Here is a 16,272-nt window from a genome sequence, read left to right as displayed (position 1 = left end):
CCAATGAACGGCGTGTTTGAATTTTGACTGCATTCAGAACCAAAACTGAGAATAAGATTGAGACAATATTTTCACAACATAAACAGACTCCTGATCCAGATTTTGCTATCTGTCTCTGAACCAACCCAAACTTCTATTCAATCTTGTACGATAACGTTTATATGCTTCTAGCAAGAACTCAGTATAAGAAAGTGCTGAAGAGTGATTCCTTCCCAAGTTCAGCTGTAACAATGGAAGGTACTTTGGTCAACTGAAATCATCTGACGATAAAATACACATTTTGGGAGGAGTTGGAGCTCTAACATAATCTGAAAGATATTAGATGGTGTACCCTCAAGAAAGCACAAATTACTAAATCAGAGCTGGTCTGTCCCATTAATTTGATTCCTAAATTTCTATCTTAATTCCCTACATTTCACTACAGTTACCTTGCTCTGATACACTAGGGAAAGTAGCTCTGGAGGTCATAAATTCACTATTTTTAGGCCAGGACACAAACAGCAATGAATGAACTTAGGTTAATCAAGTGTCAAAGTGGAAGTATCAACTAACAGGCTATTAAAAATGCTTTTTGGTTAAGAGGTCTCTTAAGAGTTGTAGCTGCTACAGAAATGCCTTCTCCCAAAAAGTCTTCGGAGAACTAAGGTCACAACAACCCAAAAAGTTTCCACCACTACAAGCACAGACTATGTTATGTCTAAGGAATACATACATACCTTGCATTATCAACCAGTTCAGCAAGAGCACCAAACAAGAATTCATGAGTAGTTCTGAAATGATAAATACTGAGTCACCCAAAGAATTACGACTTCTAAGAAAAAGTCAAGATTATAAAAGCAGGAAAAAACCTAAAATTACCATCTGCATTATTGATTTACACGACTACAATTTAAATATCTTCACAATTCAAGCTTTTCTAGAACTCACAAATCCCGCCAAGTATTAATCTATCAAGTTCTGCTATCTACTCAAGAAACGCTGTTTCTTCCTATTTTGGGTTGAGAAGCCCACCCTAAAACATTAAAAGATTCCTGTGTATGAACTGCTAAAAGCAGTATTTTTCACTACACTTCCTATTCTGCCCAGAAAACTGCACTTTATTTTTCATTGCCTTAACCATCAAGGTTGTCAGTTTCTGCATATCTCTAAGCACAGTCAATGGACAACTTAGCATTTTGCTCTAACAATTTCTATGTGTGATCTACTGGTGAAATATGCCTCTGTGCAATTTATCAGCAAAAAATATATATATTTCAAAGAAAAGGGGAAAGGACAGAACGATCCAATTTTTGATTTTCTCCTTGCCAGTAGTTTGTACAAAAGGATTACGGCTAAAAACAGAGCTTTCTCCACATCGAAGAGGAATCCCAGCCCCTCCTGAGCAATTCCTTACAGGAGGAGAAGAGCTTGGTATGGTCTTCTAGGGTCACTATTAAAGCTAGTCCCTGTAAGCAGGGCAGTTGTTGGTCATCTGCTCCTCTGGGAGACTGCTCAAAGTTTGAGTTGGGTAAACATACCATGCTATTCAGCACTCAATACAGGTATTTATGCGTAAGATGTGTCCTTACAATTCTTCCTCCATTTACACTCTCTTTAATTTGTACTATTTCCCATACTAGCCCTCACTAGATATAAAAGTAGGATGTGTCCATATAGAACCACCAATAAAACCAACTTGTCTTCTGATGAGCAAAAGCGTAAAATCATTAACCCACATGTTACAGTCATCAATTTTTCAAAAATACTCATTTTCTGGGTACAAAGCTTTAGCCAATTGATAAACAACTTAAAAAATTTAGAATAAAAACAGAGCAATATTAAATAAGCAGTAGCCTTATTAGCATCTATGATCACTCACCATGTTGTTAAAAACAAACTGTGAACCATTTATCTATAAAATACCCAAAACTGAAGTGTCCAAGAACACTGGTTTTTCCTCAAGTAACTTCCAACTCTTACAAATGTAAATTTTTAGTTGAACAATATAACTGGTTCTTGAAATTTTAGGAAGAACGTTTCCCCGTGAGATCAGTGAATGCATCTGTTGCTAATCCAAAAAGTAGAAATTATATCCCCAATTCAACTAGAAAATAGAGTTCAAATTCTTCTGGCTAAAATCCAATTCTTACTTTACATGGAAGAATCCAATTTCTAAAAAGAAACCTGCATAAAACCACCGTATCTTTAGTTGTTAAAAATATTTCAGTTTCTAGAATCATCACCTTAAATTCTTCCAATTATCAATCAAAGAAAAACGTATTCTGTAGATTACTACAGACAATGGAAAATTAAAGTGACTTGCCAAAAGTAATATTAGATAAAAGTAAATCTAACCCTTGCTCTCAAGTTCTCAACCAGTGGTTCTCTGGTCTGACTTACCTACCAGTGACTTAGAAACTTCAAGTGAATTAGTCTTATAATTTTTTTTAATTTCGAGCGTTGTTATATAAAAATATAAAATAACCATTCCCTTCGCAATACTTTTAATTTCAAGATGAATCCATACTTTAACTTAAGCCAAGAAATCTCAGAAATATAGCTTCTGGAAAAAAACAAGAACATAACCATACTAAAATTGGGACTACAACTTATATGCAGAGTGCAATAACTTCGGAATAAATAACTTAAAGAATAAAATTTCTGGTCTTTGGTGGTGACAATGGTCAATATGAATAATCTAGAAACCTAATTCTGACGCTTTCTGCTATCAGGACAAGGACCAAAAATGGAAATGGCAACTGCTTCTCAGCAATGCGTATTTCTGATTGCTTCACATGAAAATGAGACACTTAGAATTCCATAAGCAGATATCGAAAAGGCAAGCAAAAAGGAACTCTGGCTCTCTGCAAGTTCCCACTGCTTTCCACATAATGTTTGAAAATGTGCCCTTATACATTTAGAATATAAAAAGAACATTCCAAATGGTCTGTGTTGTTCCACATAGCATCAGTGCTTTTCCATACAAACAGATTACAGATAAGCTAACAGATATGCTTAAAATGTAGTTAACAGGCGGTACACTTTTGTGATGGCAGTACACATCATAAAGGGGACTTCTGTGACAACTGCTGCTAAGGTATAGGAGCCCTGGTGGTGTGGTGGTTAAAGTGCTCATCTGCTAACAGAAAGGTCAGCGGTTTGAACCCAGCAGCCACTTCGTGGGGGAGAAAGATATAGCACTCTGCTTCTGGAAAGACTCACAGCCTTGGAAACCCTATGGGGCAATTCTACTGTCCTAAAGGGTCGCTATAAGTCGAAAATGCCTCGACAGCAATGGGTTTTGTGTTGGTAAGGTCAGAGACAAAGTTCAACCTTCTTCAGACCTCCAATTCATTCATGATGGATCCTACTAATAGACGTTAAAGCTGGTTCCAAATACCTCTTAAAATAAGAGTCAAAAACATATCGCTGCATAAACTATTCTTTTTTTCAAATAGTATTTCAAGAGGTGCGGTCATTGCAAGCTAGCACTTGAGATAAAATACATATCAAAAGAAATTATTTTCTTCACAGACCAAAAGATCCTTTCTATGTGCTCCAACAAAGACCAACCACCTGGAAAAAGACAAAAGATTTTTAACAAGCTTTTTCCACCTTCAGGTGATCATGGCTTTTATATTATTTGTTCTGCATTGGAAACGGTTTTGCAACTCAGCATTTCCAGTGACAAATTCATGTGTAAATCAACCGGTTATGAAAGAAAATGGTCTCATTGAAATTCCATTTGAATTTAAAACCAAAAAAACCAAACCTCTTGCTGTCGAGTAGATTCCAGCTCTCTGACCTTGAATTTAAACCAAAAGATTATCCACAAACCGACAGCTTCTACTGAGTTCTTGGATATGCTGACAATAGTTAATATGCCTTAATTGCTAGAAAAAAAAAGCTAAGAAATTCTGGAGTAATCGCTTTATATTCAAACAGCTTTAATACATTTAGAGAATAGATCCATGTTTCAACAGGCTTATAAATCATGATATTGTAGAGTTGAGAGGTTCCTCTATCCACTCACATATGGCTAACGCAACCCAAATATATATGGCCTGGATAACAAATTATTACATGTTCCAATAGGAATAAAAATCAGGCACTTCATACTTAAGCATCCTACTCTACCAGACCACTTCACAGTAAAGCAAATAAAACCAAAAACCAAAGCAAACCCGTTGCCGTCAACTCATAGCCACCCTATAGGACAGAACAGGATTGCCCCATAGGGTTTCCAAGGATCGGCTGGTGGATTTGAACTGCCAACCTTGTGGTTAACAGCCGAGCTCTTAACCACTGCACCACCAGGGCTCCAAAGCAGCCAGTGACTTGTAGTAAGCATCTTATGCCAAAAGAACATCCCAACCCCCCACTACACAGGGTATCTACAACCTAGTTCACTAGCGGTCACAAATCCCACCACCAAAAACCAGTAAAAGCATAAAATTCCTCTTATTTAAAAACCCTAATTTTTATCAACTCGTACTGGCAACATTCAGTATTAAAAGAAATTAGCCTGAGGCTTTCAGGCTATCCTGAGAATTTCCCAGGCTTCCTTTAAACCTTAAAGCTGATGTAAGCAAGAACATAACCATCGTTACCACAGACCTGACATAGAAAAAAGTTGTAGACTGCTGCACCCCAATTCACTAAAAATTCATCTGCCTAATGAGTAGCACCAAACAGCGTGTTACTGCCGTGTAGACCAACTCTTGGTTTACATAAACACTGTTATAAATAATAACCACCATCCACTCATTCTTTACTGTGTCACGTATTAGCTAAGAACTTTATTTTATGTAATCCACATAACCACTGTCTATCAGATTAGCCCCATTTTACAGATGACAAAACTGAGGCTCGGAGAAGCTGACTTCCGTAAGGACACAGCCAGGAAGTAGTCTAATCCAGGTTTGGACTGCTTCCACTTTCCACTGCACCAGACTGATCTCACTCTTCTAGCCTGGGCTCTGCTTACGAAGTACACGTTAAATGGGAGGCAAGGAAGGGCCATTCCTTTCATAACTCACAAATAAGACGATATTGTAGATGCCAGATGCCCTAAAATAATTTTTTTAATTAGAACAATGGAGAAATTATAAGACAAATCTTCCTTCACTGAAGGTGACCACCATTACCAGTGAGAAGTCACATTAGTTGGGAATTTAAAATTTTCAGTTTCCTCTTTAGGATAAAAGTGAAGTTCCCACCAGGTCACCACAATAAAGCAACCTCTTGAAATTAGTTACAAACCAAAAATCTAATCTTGGTGTTCTAGGGTTCATACATTCTTCTGGTAGGACTGGGCACATTTAAAAGTAGAACTTCAAAGGTCAGAGCTTTGATCCTGATAAGAAATTCCAGAGTTTCCAAAATGAAATTCCAACTCTCAAATGTTCGTGCAAACAGATGGTTCCAATACAACACAAGTAAATCAAATTCACAGAAAATCGTCCAACTCCACTTTTAACAAGTGACTTAAATGAGATTAACCTCTTTGCTTTCGCTGTCCACCTATTGTGAACAAGCTATAAAAAAAAGGAAAAAAAAAGCAGGGACAAATATCCCAGAATCCTCAAATTACTGTGACTTATTTAGATTAAAATTGAAGGCTTTAGGAGTGGGAAGGAAACCCTTTGTTTTTACAGACAAGGAAGGGCCCCTAAAGTTGAAACTGACTATAGATACAAGGATTAAAAAGCACTAATCTTGGTGGCCACATCAATCTTATTGCCTTAAATCTTGGGGCTTTCAATCTGCCATTCAGCAGCTGTGTAACCTTCGGCATGTAACTTAATTTCTCTGAGCCTCAATTTCCTCATCTGAAAAATAAGAGTGATCTTTATTTCACGAGGTTACTGTAAAAATTATTTTAGACAACATTTAAAACAGTGATTGGCATGAAGCAATTACAGTTGTTATTACCTATTATCACATTAAATCTTTGTAGAGAAGTCCAGTTCATGGTCTTCCAAGATCATCAAATATTTTCAACCATATCTGAAGGAGCCCTGGTGGCACAGTGGTTAAGGCACTTGAATGTTAACAGAAACATTCACGGTTCAAATCCATTAGCCGCTCCACGGGAGAAAGACGTGGCAGTCTGCTTCCGTGAGATTTACAGCCTTGGAAATCCTATGAGGTAGTTCTACTCTGTCCTATAGGGTAGCTACGAATTGGAATCAACTCAAAAGCAGTGGGTTTAACCATATTTGCCTGTTTGAACTCTCGCCTGTCATTCCAAAACTCAGAACTGAGATAACTACATATATCAAACACAATCACCTGTCAACAATCTAAGGCAATTTAAATTGAAAAAAAGGACACAAGATTTTGCCCAAGGCTGTGCTATCAGCTAGGTGAGTAACCTTTCATCAGCCATCTCATCCAACTGGGCTTTCAGGTTCATCATCCCTAAGCCTGAAAATTTGCCTACACAACCTCTAAAACCTTTCTCTAAAACATCCAATAAAATGTTCAATAATAAGCTTCCTAAATAAAGCAAAACCAGACTCTCAATTTTGGCAAGTCACTCAACTACTCAGAAAAAAACTTTTATTTCCTTGAGAAAAATAGCAAACAAAAAAATATATAACATTAAGGAATCACGTATAACATACTGTCTTTTCCATATAAGGCTAAAATCACTGTACCACTATCTACGCATTCAATCCTGAAGATGGTTCTTCAGATAACTGTGCGTCATACGCTTAGCTGCTCATCACCTCTTCTGGTACTAAAACTACAGTTTACCTTGATCTCAAAAATAACAGGTGAAATGTACTAAAATAGGTTAGTTTTAACCCCAGTGGCTCACTTTCAAGAGAACAGGCATACGGATTTCCCAAAATATTCCAAGACCAAACTGGAGTGAAGGTGATTTCTTCATGAAGTCAAGAACCATGAACATAGTATGTGTTCTAGCTCTCTGATTTGCACACATCTTGAGGAGGGGGTAAGATTATTTAAATCAAGGATTTAAACAAGCTGGCATTTCCTGCTTAACATATACAAACTACATTGGATGTAGGGACCAACTTCCCAGGAAAAGATTCACAGAAAAAAATAATAAACATTTTCTTCTCGCCAACTGTAGCTATGTGTCTTCAATCTCTTTTTCCCCTCTTTACAGGAGCTGTTATAACCCAACTGTTCTGGCTGTTGACACTAAAGAGCAGAAAAAAGTTGATCCTGAAATGGTCCAACTTTTGGTGATCCAAAGAGCAGTACTTGTTGGATTCCTATCAAACACTTGAACAAAAAATTCAATATATTGACTTGAAATAACTAAAGTTTGCATTTAGAAAACTTTGATCCAATAAACGAAGGTCAGATTCTTCCGGATTAGCAACAAATATTTCACTGATCTCATTGCTTCAATTCAAAGTTCAATACTCATGCTGTGATACATCTCACTCCAGTGATAGATACATCCCAGAAAGTAAGAAATTTTCTGGGGAAGGATTTCCACACTAATATCAAGTAATTCGTTATTGGTTACCTCTGCGGCATCTATGATACTTACGAATTTGTGTGCAGATATTCAAAGGTTAGCTGAGCTCGATTCAGACTGCTGTAATTTGTGAAAGCCATGACTGCAGCGAGGTCGCAGTTCTTTACCCACTAACTGTGAAGTATAACCTTACAATGGAATAGATTTTCCAGGATTCTGTCCAGTAAAGGTTCGGTAAGTCTGTGCTCCTTAAAACAGTTAAATGAAGTTATCTCTATCCAAAATGTAAACAGATGTCTAAACCAACAATTGTTTTCTTCTTTAAATGTTTTATTAATCTTCTCAACAACTATGATGTAATATTTTGGAAAGAACTACGTCATAAATCTATATTCCTAAGGAGTTTTTAGCGTTAAATGGCGGTAGTTCAATTCTGAAGAAGGTAGGAGGTCCTGAAGTAGATAGATGGTGCTGGAGTTAGCTGTTTATTACTTCTCCATCTTCACGTTGAGCCTTGAATCTTTGTTGCTGCTGTTATTCCCCTGAATTTCCTATGATCGGGAAATTTACAATCCGGAAATTCACCAACTTCCGTCATAAAATTTGACAGTCACCCATGTCTTCAACACCTGTTCTCAGGATCCTTAAAGGGGCCCTAGGATGGCAAACACGTCGTCGACGGAGTGCTTCACCACCTCCCAACTGAAAGGCCACTTAAGCGCTGACAGACATTTTTTTTTTTTTTCCAAAGCCCGGCCTAAGCCCAGTTTGTAGTCTCGCCCCAATTTCTTCACGCTCCTGGGCCAAATGACCTCACACTGGCCCACTAAATTTCCTCATTCAGAGGCGACCCGCCCAAATCACCGCAGGCGGACCGCGCCCCTCCCCCGCTTCCCTCAGACAGCGGCCTCAGCCTCTCGGGACCTTCCCAGGCCTCGGTCCCGTGGCCTCCTCCTCAAGAAGAGGAGTCAGTCCAGACTTAAAGCCAGGATAGAGGGCAATGGCAAGCGCACGACCCGACCGGGCGTTGCCGGGCGCTCGCAGCTGCCTTTGTCCCTCCCCACGGAATTGGAACCCAACAACCGCAGCGCGCGCTTGGAACCATGTGCTGTTGCCGCTGCCGCTGCTGCCGCCGCCGCCGCCGCCGCCGCCACCGCCACCGCCACGAGCCCGGCCGCCCGCGCGCCGCGCTGTGTAAGAAGATGATGACAGGACACAGTGCCGCGAGTTGTGCGCTTATGACTGCTCCGCTGTTGTCACCTCCACAGCCGCCACCACCACAGCCACTGCTTTGTCTCCGCTAGTGCACAGCTCCGGTCGCCTCGCGCACTCCCCGACGCCCCAAGCCCCCGAGGCCTCCGTGGCTCATTCGGCCAATGAGAGAGCCGTAGCTCCTCCCGCCCCCGCCTTGATGCGCTGCTTCCTGATTGGCGGGCAACTCGTCCCCCATGTGACCGGATCTTGATGGCCAGGCCCGCCCCTATCACGTGAGAGCTCGCCCCTCTCTTCCTGCTTTTCTGACCCTCTCCGCCATTTAAAGAAACAGTACCGGGGGCGGGCCAAGCGACGCAGCCGGGACGGTAGCTGCGGCGCGGACCGGAGGAGCCATCTTGTCTCGTCGCCGGGGAGTCAGGCCCCTAACTCGAAGAAGCCCTGGCGCGCCCTCCCCCCCTCCCCGGTCTGGTAGGGCGAAGGAGCGGGCGCGCGGTCGATCGAGCGATCGGTTGGCGGCTCTTCCTCCTGCTCTGGCATCCAGCTCTTGGGGCGCAGGCCCGGCCGCCGCGGCGCGCGCCCGGTGGCCGTTGGCGCTCGCGCCGCGTCTTTCTTCTCGTACGCAGAACTCGGGCCGCGGCCTATGCGTTTGCGATTCGACGAGGAGTCGTCCGGGTGGTCGGCGGCGGCGGGCAGCTGCTCCGCCCTGCTCCCGGGGAGGCGGCGGCGGGATTTGGCGCGGCCGGGGAGGCGGGGGTGTCTGGAGCCGGCCTGGAGGCCTGGCGCCACCCCTCGGGGCCTGCAAGGACCCAGTTGGGGGGGCAGGAGGAAGCTGGGGGATGGTTGGTGGTGGGCTTTTTGCTTTGCCTTTTTCTCCTTATGCCGCCTTAGTGAGGGGCGGGAGCTCTGGCGGCAGCTCTGGGGTGGGGAGTCGAGCCCCGGAGTCGGAAGAGCTGGGTTTGCTTCCGGGCCTAGCCACCAGCTGGCCGAGTGACCTTAGGCAAGCCAGTCTATAATTTGCGCCTCAGTTTCCTCCTCTGCCAGTCAATGTTTATGGGATTGAGAGCGTTGTTAAACGTAAAGGATGATTGTTGCTTGTAAGGTTTTTTGAGTTGTAAGAACGCTTAGCAATTGCCCAGTCCTTGGATTTTTAACCTGGGATCCTTGGATTGGTGTTGGAGGTTTTCAGACTCCCTGAAATTGTATGCAGAAATTTGTGGGAATTAACCTTTTTGGGGGAGTGAGAATCCGTGTTTGTCAAGTTTTCATTGGGTCTGTGACCCAGTGAGAGTTAAGAACTACAATTCTTTTATGCCACAGGGAGGAAACTGAGGCCTAGATGTCAATTTGGGACACTTCATAACCAGTTTGAAGCCCGTGAGTTCCTGGGATATGTGAGCTGTTTCTGTGCGTAACGGATATTTGGGGTAACAGCACCCTCTGCTTGGCTTCTGTTGAGTCCTTTTCTTTCACCATAGGGTGCCTGAAGGGTGGCTGATGCGTAATGGTACAATGGCACCTAATACAAAGCAGCTCAGACTAGGAGTGGGTGCATTCCCTAGTATCAAAAAGCCTATTTAAATTTTGGCCCAGTAACTTTGTTTTCTGCTGCTTATACTGGTGCCTGACTACCTTTTCTGAATCTTTCATTGACCATTTTCCACAACCGTGGTTGCCATCCATGTTCTTGCTCCTACTTACCACCTTATCCTTAGTCTGTGTGGTTGGTGGTGAACAGGTTTATTTTTAAATGGGGCTGCGGTGCCTGTGGATTTTTACCAAGCAGCTCACTGGAACAGGCAACCGGCATGGAGTTCCTGAACGTGTTTCGGTTTTATTTTCTTCCGCTATGTTAACTGAAGGTTAACAGTCTCTGAAACACTTTGTTCTAGAACTCCTGCTGAACCTCAGAATCGGTAGATTTGGAAGTGATTCAAAGCTTAACTTTTTCATGGTCTGCCTTGTATTTAATTATTTCAAAGTGTGATACTAGGACGGCCAAAATGCCAGTTTTTGCTTCTTTGTTAATTGTTAGCTGCTTTTATCCAATTCCAGACCATTATCAAACACTATAGAAATGTTTGAACAGTTGGATTTCAAACATTTTCGTATTGTGAAGTGGTGCTTACCATTGGTACAGCTCTAAGTAAATGAACAGAAATAAACAAGTTTAAATGTATTTTGTCCGGTTAGGTGTTAGCCAGTCCTGGTATTTCATGCAAATGTTTGGAAGAATCTGTTGACTAGACCCTTTACCTAAAGGGCAAAGACAAAATGTTCTCCCTTCCAGAGAAATGACTGTTTTGGAGAAAAATGTATTGGTCTTTTAACCCTTTTTGTTATTGAATCTGGATGTACCTCAAAAGAATCTTAAGACTGTAGTGATAAGATGATTTCTTCAGAAGAAAGGAGGAAAAAACCACCCGAACTCGACGTTTGAAATTCTGTGACGAAACATGAGATGTCTGGGATTGAAGGTTGAAAGGGTTTCACTACATTGTTCTGCACTAGTTGGAGCAAATGTCTTTCAGTGTAGCCACAGATATGGAATCCAGCTTTCCAGATTTCCGAGAACTGGACCTGGGACTTGGGAGAGCTTGTCAGGATGGGGCAGGAACTCTGGAGCTAGACATTTTTTATTTTTGAATTTTCGGACTCTTGACTTTGTTGTGAGAAAAGAGCCAGTGATTGAGCAAGCACTGCCATGAACACTGTTACTGGAAATTAGAAGATCTGAGCTCTGTGACCCTCGGTGCATACTCTGACAACACTCCATCCAAAATGAACTACGGTACTTGCCATTTTCCAAAATGCCTTATTGACCATCTCTCACTTTTGCTTGTGCTCTCTCCTCTACCCTGGAATGCCTTCCTCAGGTTCTTCATCTGTCAAAACTCTGCCATTTCCTCAATATCCAACTCAGATGCTCTCTTTTCCATGAGTCTCTTAACTTCAACCAGAAATAATCTTTTAAGTTTTATAACATGTTGTATATCTTTTACCTTTGTGTACCATACCATGTAAAATAGTTACATGCATGCATTTGATCTCTTTCCAGATAGCAAACCCCTTGAAAGCAAGGGCCTTGACTGATGCATCTTTGCCCACACGCACCAACACCCATGATGAAGCTTATATTAGAAAGGAGGAATTTAGAGAACAGGCGATCTCAGAATAAGCACTCAGTAAGTGTTTGTTTAATCACTGTGTGATAACTGAAATTACTTTGGATTAGAAGAAAAGTCTGGATGTGGGCCATGTTTCTTCCTTTGTTTCCTAGAGTATAATTTTTTCATTCCAAATTTGAAAAAGATCTAGGGAACCCCAGCCATAAGGAGAAAGCGATCTGTTGAATGGTGATCTGAAGAAGGGTGCAAGAGCCAGGGCCATGCCTCACTCTCTGCCACATCAAGGAAATCTTGTTAAAATGAAAGATAAGGGCAGCTTTAAGACGACAAGACAGCTCGAGGAGGGCACTGGAAAAGGAAGAGGGGCAGTATTACCTTCTTTCCTTTGTTGTTAAACTAAAAATCTCAGTTCTTGAGTCATCTGTGGAGCCACTCCTTTCTCTCCCACCAACTACTGCCCAGGGGCCTGAATATAATCAGTTTACTCCCCCAAAGTGTGAGACTGGGGGCAGTTACCTGTTTGCTACTTCTCTGGGACAATTTGTTCTCAGTAGGAAACAGTCTTTAGCAAAGATCTCTTTGTGTCCTTTTCATCAGAGATAGTTAACCAGGCTTTTTTTTTTTTTTTTTCTTTTCTTTTCTTTACTCCTTTATCATTTTTCAGCCTCTTAGCCAGGCTTGTTGAGAATTAGTACCCATTAGGCAGCTGATGTCCTGTGTTTGTAATTCCATGCATTTGTTACCTTACCTGCTTTGTCCCTGCCCCTTCTAGTCCTGTGCCTCCTGATGGCTGTGTTCACCTGGACCTTCTGACCACCTTCCTTGTACTGTTCCATCAGTCTGCAGAACTGGTACCTGGATTTTTGCCGATGGTGATTCTCCTCCTCACCTTACTACTGAAGAAGGCACTATTCCAGTGGACCACTGTGACCCAAGAGGCATTCAGCCATGATGATGTGGCCTTTACCTCCACTCCTGTCTTCTTCTACCCAGATTCATCACAGCCTGTTATAGGGAAGTCAGAGTCCTCAAGCCAAATACACAACAAAGGCTCAGTTTGTTCCATGAGTATGCATTTTGTTTCTTCAGATAAAGCCTTCAGAGACACATAATGGAATCTGGACCAGGGAAATTTTAGTTACCAACGCTGTCTGAAGAATGCCAACATCTCTTTGAGAGCAACATTGGACCACACCCACACAATCTCAAATGATTGAGGTTCATGAAGTGTCTAGGATTCCATCAAGGTCCTTGGGCCCTGTTGTCTATTTCAGATCTTTTGTAGCCTACTGAGTGACAGAGCAGGTATTCTGACCCGCTGGGATCAAAACAAAGACGCAGTGAACTTTTCTCGCATCTTATATGGGATTACTCAGGAATCAGAACTTAACCACACAAATATAAGAGATTCTACCAAGGAACCCTTTTACATAACAGCATCTCACAAAGCTCCAATCAGATCCAGAAGGGCCTCTTGATACATCAAGGTAGAACCTATGTGGTAATCCCTTATGTTTATTTAGCACCTTACAGTTTCAGGGCACATTTGCATTTAAATTATCGAAATAATGCAGTAGGTATTCACTCCCTTTTGCAAATGAGGAAATAGAAGTTTAAAAGGTTAAGCATCTTGTCCAAGGTGGCATAACTACAAAGTGATAGAGGCCAGGCCTTCTGACTCCCAGTCCAATGCTCTCCTTGCAGTTATACTTGCCCTTCACTTTTCCTTCAGTGTTAAAGTGGCTGGAGATTGGGAACCCTAGAAAAGTTTCCAAGTCATAGAGTTTCCTGATTTGGTGCCTTCAGTCAGGCAAGATGTCGTAAATGCTGTGTAATCTTGGCAATGGCTGTACTGAGACCAAAATCTCATGGCAGCACCCCTAAAGTTTGGGAGCAGACTGTCTCCATGGTGGTAGATTGTTCAGTCAACGGGGCCCGTGTTCATGTGCAACCAGCCAACCCAATCTGAAAGACAAAGCTGCTTTTCAATCTCATGTCCATCTTCATGGTCCTTCCTAAAGATGGCCTGATTGGGGATTCCTGCTCATATGTCATCTTTTTTTTGTTGTTGTTCTTTAAGTCTTCTTCCTGAACAAGACCTTTTCTATGGTCTTCTATCTCCAAATCAATATTTAAAAAAGATGAGTCATTCATTTTCTTTAGAACAGCCATTTTGTGACTGTTCTTACGTACTTATAGGTATGGAGCTTCTGTACTCTGATAAGCTGGTAAAACACCGTAAGATAAAAATGCCCTCCCTTGTGTCCACTACATACTGTAGTATGTTCAAAGATATCAGAAGGCTTGCAGCAAAGAGTCCTGTTCACCTGTTTAGCCCAATATATCCTGAGTTTAATCAAGCACAGAATGCTTTTTGTAGCATTCTTTTTAATAGAATGGGCAGACTGCTTTAAATTGGTATTGCCAGTGCTTCCTGGTAGCCAACAGATTGCCCTGGAAACCCAGGAATAAGCAGAGTATCTTTGAATCCCTTTCTCTCACCTTGTCATCAACTGCTTGAATTAGAATGTCTCCATCATCTGAGAGTCCTGCATCTGGATCATTGCCTTTATTTTCTGTCAATGGAACCTCTAGAAGATTTGTGGGCATACATGGAAAGGGAATGGGGGAAAGGTAATTCTGCCCCAAAATTGGGTGAGCTCCATGACCTTTAGCAATATACTTCTCTACCCCTAGAAGTGTACCATAAACTTAGTTCAAGGACTTTGCACTCCAGGTGGGCAAGGAGGTTGGGAAGGTAGGAGGGAAGCACATATTTTCTTAGAACTTGAGCTGTGACTCACTGAAATCTTATCAGTGCTTGATGAGAGGAGTCATCCACCTATGGACTTTTCAGAGTAATATTTACAAAGAAATGAATAGCTTTGCAGTTGTATGCTGACTGCAAAAACTAGTGCTTTTGCCACTTAAAAGCCAATAGCCATGTCCACTGATCCTCACTTATAAGCCCAACTAAGACAAATCAGAATTTATAGCAGACTTGAGCTTTGACTCCATTAATCTGTAATGATTAGGGAAGGAATGATTGGGAAAACACCTTCATGTCTTTGCTCACAGTTTCTGGTTTCTATGACCTGTTTTTTGTATTTCAGCGTTTTGTGAACAACTTATGTTTAGATCATTGGTTTTCCAAAGACTTTGTGGCCATGAAGCCCTTTGAATGAAAATTAATACGGAAGCCCAAAATAAAAGTGAAGCTGTTCCGGATGAAGCAGGATTGGGGGGTCTGAAACCCACTACAAGCACCTTCCTTACCACCATGGTGATACCTAAGGGGACTTCCTTTCAACACCTAAAGCTCTTCGGAACACAGTTTGACCATCACTGCCCTAGACAACAATATGATGTTTGACTTGGCTGGTATGCTGATCTTTTCTGTGCCTCCACCCAACACAGCTGTTTTCAGTAGATGCTAAACATTCTTTGGAATACTAAACTCTGTACAAACTTAGAAAAGTGCAAGAAGATGGGCATGTCCTAGCCCCCAGAATATCTGTATACACTGAAAGTGATGTCAAATGGACCTAGATTAACAGCGCTCCACCCCCAGATGGACTTCTAGTGATTTCTGGAATTGGACATAGCCAGAGGATGATTCATACATACTCTACACTGACAAACCCCCTTAACCAACTTCTGTCACAAATATCAGATGTTATAGTGGTACTTGAAGTACATGACTTTGAAGTCCTAACTCCTTGGATACCAGAATCTTCAGCAAGCTGATATTGTAGAACCTGATGTCACCACCATATTCCTTTTACAAGGGATAACCGTTAGCTTTGAAAACATCATTCAAGACTAGCAACAGTACATAAAAGGGGCTCAGTACCTGGTTATCATTTGTCTACTCTCAAACTACAGGTTACTTTTATGACTCAACTAGGGGCATTTACACTGTTTCCTTGTTTATTCAGCATCAGTACTGTTCCCAGGATTAAAAAAAAAAAAAAAGCCAAAACCGTTTTTCCATGACTGGCATATCTGCCTACTCTGCCCCAAAATGTTACGAGTGCTGAGCTCTACATGTAACAGATGATCTACAAGAGACAGTCTTTGAATGTCCTCCTCATATATGTGATTTAAAATGTGGCTGTTTGGAAAAGTTGCTTCTAACCAATGAGAAGTATCCTTTTAAGGACGCCTCTTTTGATGTCTGGTACCATCCACTGAAGGTGTTAAGGATGTTAAGAAGCAGGTCCTTTGACCATGCTATAACAGCTGACTTGCTGGGCATTTCAAATTACACATCATCCACGTTTTTTGCTGAAAGAAGACTGACTTGAAAAAATCTACGAAGACTGCAGCTAAGGATTTTCTCAGTAGACTCGGCTTCCTGCTGCTTCCTCCCAGTGTAAGACCACAGTCCCCTGTCTTTATGGATGTTATAATAGAATTTCATCTCTCTCAATAATGTCATTTTACTCTGATAAACACCTGATTCAGAGTGATTTGTTTCATTCCTTGTCA

The 16,272-nt window shown here is 41.7% G+C and overlaps 2 protein-coding genes across 4 annotated transcripts in view; one reads left to right on the top strand and one right to left on the bottom strand.

Annotated features, from left to right (window-relative positions):
- The window catches only part of MORC2 (MORC family CW-type zinc finger 2), a 47,788-nt gene extending 39,224 nt beyond the window's left edge, over window positions 1-8,564 (bottom strand). For 2 of the 3 annotated variants that reach the window (XM_064272470.1, XM_010598740.3), the window contains exons 1-2: window positions 5,914-8,564; window positions 717-770 (exon numbers count right to left, since the gene is read on the bottom strand). Coding sequence is in view for 1 of the 3 variants with exons in the window: in XM_010598739.3 (XP_010597041.1) it covers window positions 717-770; window positions 7,514-7,581 (122 nt within the window). In the remaining 2 variants the exon portion in view is untranslated. The remainder of the gene's footprint in view (window positions 1-716; window positions 771-5,913) is intronic. The other variant, XM_010598739.3, reaches the window with a different exon arrangement.
- TUG1 (taurine up-regulated 1) lies at window positions 8,545-15,763 on the top strand. The gene is made up of 6 exons (XM_064271921.1): window positions 8,545-8,635; window positions 8,710-8,891; window positions 8,982-9,021; window positions 9,090-11,444; window positions 11,712-11,838; window positions 12,554-15,763. The coding sequence occupies exons 1-4, from the start codon at window positions 8,545-8,547 to the stop codon at window positions 9,542-9,544; spliced, it is 768 nt and encodes a 255-aa protein (XP_064127991.1). The 3' UTR covers window positions 9,545-11,444; window positions 11,712-11,838; window positions 12,554-15,763.
- Window positions 15,764-16,272: the final 509 nt, after the last annotated feature.

This window comes from Loxodonta africana, chromosome 19 (assembly GCF_030014295.1).
Source record: "Loxodonta africana isolate mLoxAfr1 chromosome 19, mLoxAfr1.hap2, whole genome shotgun sequence".
Taxonomy (NCBI): domain Eukaryota; kingdom Metazoa; phylum Chordata; class Mammalia; order Proboscidea; family Elephantidae; genus Loxodonta; species Loxodonta africana.
This window is presented reverse-complemented; position numbering and strand designations above follow the sequence as displayed.